At 47.5% G+C, this 9436-nt stretch overlaps 1 protein-coding gene across 10 annotated transcripts in view; it reads right to left on the bottom strand.

Annotated features, from left to right (window-relative positions):
* Nucleotides 1–996: 996 nt before the first annotated feature.
* The window catches only part of Dmbt1 (deleted in malignant brain tumors 1), an 89572-nt gene continuing 81132 nt past the window's right edge, over nucleotides 997–9436 (bottom strand). For 9 of the 10 annotated variants that reach the window (XM_006507298.4, XM_006507299.4, XM_006507304.4 and 6 more), the window contains 3 exon segments: nucleotides 5639–6027; nucleotides 2947–3218; nucleotides 997–1556 (listed from right to left, as the gene is read on the bottom strand). In XM_006507298.4, coding sequence (XP_006507361.1) covers nucleotides 1390–1556; nucleotides 2947–3218; nucleotides 5639–6027 — 828 coding nt within the window. In that variant the 3' untranslated portion in view covers nucleotides 997–1389. 10 annotated transcript variants of the gene reach the window in all.

The raw sequence follows: 9436 nt of genomic DNA, 5'->3' as shown, positions 1-9436 counted from the left end.
GTTGAGCTGTAGTGCCCTCTTGTCTCCACCACTGGGATGGCAAGAGTGTGATCGGGAGCCTTTTCTGCTTGGAAGGAATTGGAAGGCAAGCAAGACACAGCTCAAAACAAATTTGCTGAGTCCTGTTTTTTTACCCACTGTGTGTCTGTCATACATTTGAGGGTGTTGCCCAACATAGAGCCACAGATCTCTAAGCAGGTCCACATATGTTCAGATCTAGCCACAGGCTGGGTCTACATTTCACTCTACTACTGTTGTTTTCCAGGCTACCCCACACAGAGTGATCCCTCAGGATTCTCCCCGATGTCCCCAGCCTGGGACATGAATATGGGTAATGAAAGCCAGAAGCTATGCCCCTGGCCTTTTGCTCCACTGCATGCTGAAAGGGTGTGTGTGTGTGTGTGTGTGTGTGTGTGTGTGTGTGTGTGTGTGTGCTATCCCATGAGCTCTCTCATAGGAGCTGAAATCTCATCAAGGCTGGTGATGGGCAGCTCTCAGTCATCTCTCGTCAGTGCTGGCAGCTGAACTTCTCCTGCCCTTGGTCCCAAGGAGTCTCACCTAACTCTAGCAACATGTTCATAGTTAGGATCATCCTAGCAGCTACCTGTTGGGATCTGTGTTGGCATAGCCAGCACAGTACCTAGAAGCTGGGGCCTGCCAGCCTGGGTACCTGGCTACATTTCTTTATCTTCTACGATCATCTGTCATATTTCTTCTCCTTGGAGATTTCATGCAAACAGGATTCCTGTCCTAGGCATGGGTACCCTCCCCTGGCCCTTCCCAGCCCATAGCTCTGAACATCTCTGTGTGACACAAATGGAAAGATGAAGAGTCTTGGAGGAATATAGTTGATCATTCTCTTGAAGGTTCTGGAAGCCACAGAGCAAGTCCCTTGCCCTTTTATCATTTCTGTGGCCATGTCACCGAAGCTGTCTGCCTGACTTGAGGGAATCCAGTATGTTGGTAAGCCTATACAGACAATGACCACGCAGACACTTGCCATGAGAAAGATTATTTATATTCAGTATTGCAGTATTGTAAGAAAAAGCTGACATCGACACTACAGATGGAGAAAGTTGGCTATACATGGGGAAAAGGGAAAGTCTAGCGAGAGAAAGCATGGCTGCCACCAGTGCTCAGCTCACAGTTGCCTGTGATTGTAGACACTGGTCTCATTCTCCTATGACATTCTTCCTAGCCTTCAGTCTGTAGATCCTGGGAAAACTTGGCCCCCACCTTTCTTCTTTGCCATCTCATTGTTCTTGGCTAAGCATTTGTGCTAAGGGAATCCTAGTCACCATGTATCTGGGTGCCAAGCGTCAGGCTCTCATGTCTTCCATCTTTTCTGGGAATCTGTGCTTGTGGAGCCAATGTCTGGGTTGTTTCACTTCACAACTTAGTACTTGGAGGTTGGCCACGGTCAATGTGTGTCCTCCTTCCCAATGTGAAGGCTGCCACAGCCAGGACCATGGCCAGGAAGACTCCGCCAAAGATGGCTGCAGTAGGGTAGACGGCCTGGGAGCTTGCTGGCTTCTTCACATCCTCCACTGCCAAGTCTGAGGAAGAAGAACAGAGAGCAAGATGATGGGGTGGGAAAAGGACACAGTCAGAAAAAGGCACCTTGAGGAGACAAGGAACAGGGTAGCCCTTGTCAGGACTTTCCAGTGGGGAGGGATAAAGAGATAGGAGAAGGGGAAACTGAGACTGCCAGTATCCCAGGTAGCAGCTGAGTGTTGGTCTAGAGAGACTTACCCCCGTTGTCTTCCCAACCAAGAGAGTTAGGGGGGGTTTTAGTGGGAACTCGGGCCTTGGCTTTGGGAGGACAATTCTGGGTCTGAAAATGAGTGAGAAGGGAGAGAGTTGTGGCGTTTAAGCCAGTTGGGAAATGGTGATAAGAGTCCCAGGCCAAAGAAATCCAGGACCTGAGCCACTGTGGTGACTTTGGGTATAAAAAGAAACAGGCACCACCTGGCTCCTCGATTTGCCCACTGTCCTATTCTACATAGCCCCATCCCCATCAGAGGCACTGCATACAAGTCTGCTCTGACTGTGCCTGTTTGTGTGTTTCCTGCCACACAATGGGCTTCTGGTAAATAGTTAATGAATGAATGGAGAAGAGTCTGGGACCAGGTGTGGGGTGGGGCTAGGATGGGGCATGAAGACAGAGAGCTATCACAGATGGCTCCCACGGGGTGGTGCTGTTGCCCCTTTCTAGAGGTAGGTTTGTAGCAATATAACAAATCCACTCTGCCCCTGTCACCCTGGCCATTGTATCTCCCTACCTAGAAGATAGGTAGATCTGGCCCCAGCCTAGGTCAGAAGTCCTAGGAGTCCCACTGTGGACATTTTCTAGTCAATACCCACAACAAAACAAACAGCAACAAAACAACACAGCAGAAATTATTATACCTACCACCCTGTCTAGGTGGGAAGCAAAATGGCCCCTTTTGTGCTAGAACCCCCAACCTCCAGCAGTCAAAACCAATCCATGCTGCCTGCATTTCCACATCCCATCCATTGGTTAATTCAAAACACCTGTCACCATTGTGGTGAGGCATAATATTACCATCAATTATGTTAACAACAAAAACTATAGAACATTCATCAAACATCCAGGGACTTGCACCAGAGAAGGACCATGGCAGTTTAACGAGCATTGCTTTAGCAAGCCCTTGACAGTCCTAAGAGACATTAACCCTCTCAGCTTATAACTGAGGATTCTGGGAGCTCCAAACCCAGAGAATCAAGCCTTCCAGGTCACAAATCTTTTGCCTATCACCTACATGTGACCTTAAGTCTTGGGGGAAGGCAGTAACCAGGCCTAATTCATCAACTTGTGTGCAGTTTGGGTTGGCCCATAACATAAACAAAAAGCATCCCAAATTCCCCCTTCTCCCTAGAATCATGGGCCCCAGTGGAAGGAAGGATTTGAGCGTAACCACCTACCGAGGCTCCTCTTTTCTTTGCTGGGGGATTGCAACTGGATGGGTCCCAGGACAACATCCACCTTTTCTTGGTAGGAGCCTACATCCCTCTTAGATCTCACTACGCAGCCTCTGTAGCACCGTGAGGAGGTATCATACGCTCGACATACTACCAGTTTACACTGCAGGTACACTGAGGGGAAGCGGTTCAGGAAGTGGAAAGAACTGAATTTAAAGCGGGAGACGCGTGGTGAGGGCGAGGAGTAGGATTGGTAGGTATCATCCCGTACGCATCTGGAAGTAAGGAGAGGAAGTTGTTAGCTTGTGGAAGCATGGACCCACCTTAATTCCCCTGCATTCCACTGTCACCTTGGCTGCCTGAGCCTTCAGTGCCTCCACACACTCATTGTGAGGTGTGCACATAAGTCCCAGCGGCTCTTGTGCCTCACCAGCATGTTGACAGCGCAAATCACCAGCCATGAGGATAAGTTTAGTGGGCCGGAGCAACCAGGGAAGTAGAGAAGGAAACTCAATTTTGGAATCCAAGAGCAAGCCAGAGATAGGAAAGGAAAGGAGATGGCCTCTTCTTCCCTTTCCTTGTCACTAGGCCTTGTCACTAGGCTTGACATTCAGATATAAGCTGAACATCTTCTGTGTTCCCTGTCCCCTGACTCCTAGGGCCTCTCTGCTGAGCCTCTCACCAGGCCTGCCCTTATGTAACCACATCTCCACGATGGTGAGTTCTCTCAAAGACCCTACTCCAGCATCCAGTGCTTCCTCTTCCCTCCGGCACCTGCTGGTAATGAAAGAAAACCACCCGGCCAATCTACTTAAGGAATTCCACTGTGGAAGCAAATGAGGCTGTCTCCAGGGGTCAAACCATGTGAGGCTTATAATAGCAAGGCTGAAGGGGATGTGCTGAAAGAGGAGCAGAATGGGCCTGGGACTTCAGAAAAGAAGTGCTTCCTAGGTGGACTGTTCCAGAGCAGCCTGGCTCTCCCAGAGGGTTAGTCCCATGTCAACCTTCCTTCTTCCTCCTCCCTCCCAGAGCTTCCTTCCTGTTTCTACCATCAACTCAACTGCCCTGAAATACCTAGACTCCTTTTCTTTACTGCAGCCCTATTAGCATGCCAAGTGAAAGGCTAGCCGGAGGTTTGTTCAGAGCTGGGGCATTTGAAAGATCTGGAGTGGGAGTAGGGGTGGAGATGAGGATGAGGGCTGGGGTGAGGGAACTAACCAGCCATAGCTAGTGAGTCCCTATGCTCTAGGCTCAGTTGGCATTACAAATGTCATGGCCACAGATATGGCAAAATGTTGCCAGAGTAGAGAAAGAACCTTTAGCAGAGAAAAACTAATTGCTCACTGGTTTGCATCCACTTCAGTCATTCCATATCCATTCAGAGAAACTACTTGGTTGTTGTGATGGCCCAGGGAGTGGCACTATTTGGAGGTGTGGCCTTGTTGGAGTAGGTGTGTCACTGTGGGCATGGGCTTTAAGACCCTATTCCTAGCTGAAGTCTTCATAATAACTAGCAGCCTTCAGATGAAGGTGTAGAACTCTCAGCAATGCCTGTACCATACCTGTCTAGATGCTGCTGTGCTCCCCTTAATGATAATGGACTGAACCTCTGAACCTGTAAGCCAGCCCCAATTAAACGTTCTCCTTATAAGAGTTGCCTTGGTCATGGTGTCTGTTCACAGCAGTATAACCTTAACTAAGACAGTTACAACTTAGAGCAAGAAGGGCCTAGGTAAGTTTTCTCCTGTTTGCTGCCTCCAACTGGGCAGACTCAAGTAGGATCAACTAGACAGATTGGACAAGATGATTTTCAGTCTGTTTGCTGAACTGATATTCATATTCAAATAGTTCCTAGGAGGTGAGGCTGTCTTCTTTGGTGTCTCAGGCTGGTGTGAGATTCAAGCCTACTGCCATAATTACTATCAGCAGTCCCATGGGAGGCGATGGGTACTGAGGTGCCAAGGGCCATACTAGAAGCCAAGAAGTACCATGCCCACCAGCAGAGATTACACACTGGGAACTGGGCTTGTACACCCAGGATGTCAGGCCTCCTCCAAGAGTGTAGGAGCATCACACCTCCCCAAAGAGCCTCCTCCAGGGAGGGTAGAGCCGAGGAGATCAGGGCAGCCAACCTGGTCTCCAGTGGTTCAACCTCAACATGTCCTGAGCCACAACTTGCATTTCTAATGGATGGAGGATGTGAGGCTCATGTGTACCTTTGCTGCAGTAACCCATCTGGTGAGAATAAAGTGATCTTTCTCATTTAAACTTCCAAACACCTACTTCTTGCCACTATCTCCAGTTAACTTGGGGTGCAGAAACTGACCCAGAGATTTAGATATTTTAGTTTGGATCTGCTCTCAAATCAGTGATTAACCCTAAGACTAGAGTTTGATGACTGAAGATCTAACCCCAGTTTAAAGCCGACTAGTTGAATGACCGTTGATAAGTCGTTCCTCTCGTCCCACATGTTAACAAGAAATGGTGCCTAGTTACCCATCCCCATAGTCAGAAATGTGACTCAGGGGACAGTGTGAGGGTTCCACAAAGGCAAAAGCCATACGGAGAAAAGTCTCTAAACCCAAACCTGTGGGAAGTTCAGTTAGCCAAAAATCTTCATTCCCTGAGCTTTTTGGCTACTAATGTGTGAGTTATAAAGCAAAAGTTGGCATCTATCCCACACAGAAGTCCTTACCCACTCCGGATGAGATCATATGTCAAAGATGAGAAGTCATTGGGATGTGGCGAAGCCACACAGGTGTCCACAAACAGAGCCAAGGAGGCGTCAGAATGGAGGATTTCGGCCTGAAGGTACAAATTCTGGTCCAGATCCACGTAGTATGGGCTGCTGGTCACTGGAAACAAGAAGGAGGAGGATGTGTAGAAGGAAATGTTTACGTCGAAATTGCCATACTGAACTTCCTGGATCTCCACTGTGTTGTTGGTGATGTACATGGTGTTGACCCAGGTGTTCTGCAGCATCTTGCAGCTGACGTGGATATTCAGGTCCTTTCTCCTTTTGATGATGCCGTTTGAAACAACCGCTCTGAGGAAGTTGGAGTAGTTGATGGTCTCGTTGTCAGCCTAGTAGGTGAAAGCAGATAGAGTCAGCAGGGATGCTGGTTAGAGAGAGGGAGATGACACAGTCAGACTCCTGCAGAATCCTACAGAGAAGGCACCTGTCTGCACTGTGGCTGCTATTACCTAGAATGGTAATAGCATCAGCTTAGCCAGCAAACTCTCCCCGACTCTCCCACATTCTCTGGCACATGGTGGTAGAGGCCATGATAATCCACACTTGTTGCTTTTGCTTGTGACAAATCTAGGGTTTCTGGATGGCCCCTGACCTGAAGTGTATCTGACCAAGCTCAGACTCCATGGTTCAGGACTCAGAGCAGCATATTCTGAGCTTATTCATTCTCAAAATCTTGGTCTCATACTTATGAGAGGGGCCTGGTAGTACCAGCATAGGATGCTTTCTATTTTGAGTGACTGGTGACTTTCTCAGTGTGGTGATTGGCACGGTGGAATTTTCAAGCCATGGAGTTTGCAGTTATAACTGAAGCAGGTCTTGACCCCTGGGGTTGAGACTTCCCCAGAGCCTCTGTGAACATCTGAATGAGGTCATAGCAACCCTGAGCCCATGCCTGCCTTATGTCATTGTGTTATGGAATGATTCACCACTGTGACTTCCACTGGGTGGCAAACTCCTAAGGAGGCTGGTGTCTTGCGCCATTTACTGTATCTGCCACCTTCTGAGCCTTGCTGATAGCCTTATGCCTGGGGCCTGTGAGCATCTCAAGGAAAGGGTGGTGTCCAACAATGTCTCTTTCTCTTTTTTTTCTTGGTATAACAGCAGCATCAGTAGCATCTGTAGGAGTCTGTGAAGCAGTTGACATGAATGAAGGGAGCGTCTGGGGAGTACTACGATAAACAAAGGGTGTGGCAGGGAGGTATAGCCCAGTGGCCAAGAGGACACACGTGAACAGTAATTCCTGGAAGCACCATGTCGGGACTCTGGCTCCAGAGAGGTAAGCACAAGTGCACCAGTGGGGCTCTTCACAGCCTGAGTGCTGTGACCCACTTCTCCCAGTCCCTTATGCTTAGAGCCCTGTATGTTGTAAGAGCAGAATAATAGAAGGGTGGCGTGGACACTATCCAGAATTTAAAGCAATTGTACTCTTCATAGTGGAAAAAAAAAGGTATGGCAGGGCAGGACAGATCAGAGACAGACAGATAGACACACATGGGGGAGGGGGGAAACAGAGACAGATGAAGAGAGTGTTTTCCACTCTAGTCATGCCAGCTGTGAATGGTGAAGCTCTGTTCTAATTGGTTGGGACCTGGACAAGGCCCCATTTGTTGCCAGTGCACTCATGCAACTTACATATAATTAATTTTTTTCCAGGATAAAGACCTTTCTACTTCTTGTCTATTGTTGAGAACTCTACTCTGCATGTAATGTAATCTAAACATAAGACAAGAGCTTTGGGGGTAACTTTGTTGACTCTTCCTTTATCTTCTCTAGCCTGATCGTTCCCTCCACAGACTGACCAGAGCCTAGGGCATGGCCAGCCTGATCGACAGAGGGCATCAGAGCCTGCACTCCAGACCCAGGTCTGGAGAAGAACCAACAGACAGAACTTTTGCTTTCCAAGTTCTCAGGGGAAGCATACTGTATTTCTTCTGTGAATTCTTCAAAGTTTTTAACCATTCATATTTTGGTACCAATGGTGTTACAAACCACATATGTCTCTCAAATTATATTTAACATGAGTTTACACATGAAGTCCATATATGTCTCTCTGTGACAGAGCTCAGTTCTGAATCTTCTCTAAACAGTAAGCACAGAATGAAAACTTATTTCTTGACTGGAAGGGGCCATTATGACTCTAGATTAAAATTCTTCTTAGGCATCTGCCTAGGTAGAAACACAACCAATGTGACAGAAAGTCCTATGTGTGAATCTACTGAGAGACCTGGGTTCTCAGTGTCCTGGCATGCCTTTCACTGTGAGAAAGCTCATCCATTCTGTGACACCAGCCAACACATCACCTTCCCAGTGTGTGGCAGCCTGACGAAGCCATAAATAGCCTGCTACAGAGCACACTGACTCCACAGTTCCTGAGTATGTGTCCCTGGATACTTGGCTCAGTTTCTCTAAGATTTTTTTTATCTCCTGTGATTAAGGGAGGATAAAAGGCTTCCTGAGACTTTTATAAGTCATGTAGAAGTCTCCGTTCAGTGCCCTGCCATACATAATAGTTGTTGATACTATCATAAAGTCTTGGGTTCTGTACCAGAACACCAAGGATGGCAAAGGTAAATAAAATTAGCCCTGCCTCTGAAGCACTCAGTTTGATAGGTTCTGCAGCTGTTTCATAAGTGGGGAGACAAGAATGCAGCAAGTGCTACCCAGGCTCATTCCAGTTAGAACAGGCAGGGCTGGCACGCTGGTTAGATGCCCTCAGTGATCTATGAAGTGCCACCAGCAAGCTTCTGAGATGCTTGATTCTCCGGGCTGCACATTTGAAAAAAGGAGCAGTAATCACCTTCAGTGGCCGACTCACCAAAGGCTGGAGGTGACATGTTTAACTTAAAGAGCAAAATAACAAACCCAGCTGTGTGTCAGAGGAAGCGGAAGGAATCCGTAGCCCTTCACACAGTGCCTGGCTGATACGCATTCTTCTCTGTGAGTAGCTCATCTCACCCACTAAGTTCTGAAGGAACTCCTGGGTGTTTAGAGTCTCACCAGGAGATCTGGATCACAGTCATAGGGATGACCCAAGGCCCGCCTTATTGGCTGAGTGCCCAGTTCCTCTCTCAGTGTGTACTGTGTGTCAGAGGAACGGGAAGGAATGCCCTGTAGCCCTCCACACAGTTCCTGGCATATGGCAAATGCTTATCACGTATCTGCTGCATTACAGGCATCTGAACTTGTCTGTCCTGTACATACCACCATAGTAAGACACACCACTTTTCCATTGCCCAACCATCTCCATCCTGCTAACCTAGAAGCAGGCCACCCATGAAACCCTTTTTCCTATTGCACAGTCATTCTCTTTTGCTAAATTTAGCATGAATGGCACATTTCTATCTAATAGTGATATACATAGAATTTTTGTCTAACTCTTCTGTGTTTGGCTTCTTTTTCTTAGCAGGATGTTTCTGAGAGTCTTGACTTGTGGTGTCAGCCCTATCCTATTGGTCTACATGGCTTTGGTCAATGGGCCTGATCTCTCTTCATTCAATTTCCTCACTTCTAAAGTGGGACTGACAATACAAGAGTACTTGTTAAGAATTTGGGCATAGCCAGACATGGTATTGTGAGTCTTTAATCCCAGGATTCAAGAGACAAAGGTAGGCAGATCTTTGTGAGTTCAAAGCCAAATCTGGTCTACATAACCATCAAGAACTGCATGGAGAAACTTTGCTTCAAAACATAAAATAATAAAATAACATTTTGGAAGTAGAACATGGACTCAGCACAGTG

Source organism: Mus musculus, chromosome 7, assembly GCF_000001635.26.
Source record: "Mus musculus strain C57BL/6J chromosome 7, GRCm38.p6 C57BL/6J".
NCBI lineage: Eukaryota > Metazoa > Chordata > Mammalia > Rodentia > Muridae > Mus > Mus musculus.
Note: the sequence above shows the minus strand (reverse complement) of the source record. Positions and strands in the feature narration are given on the sequence as shown.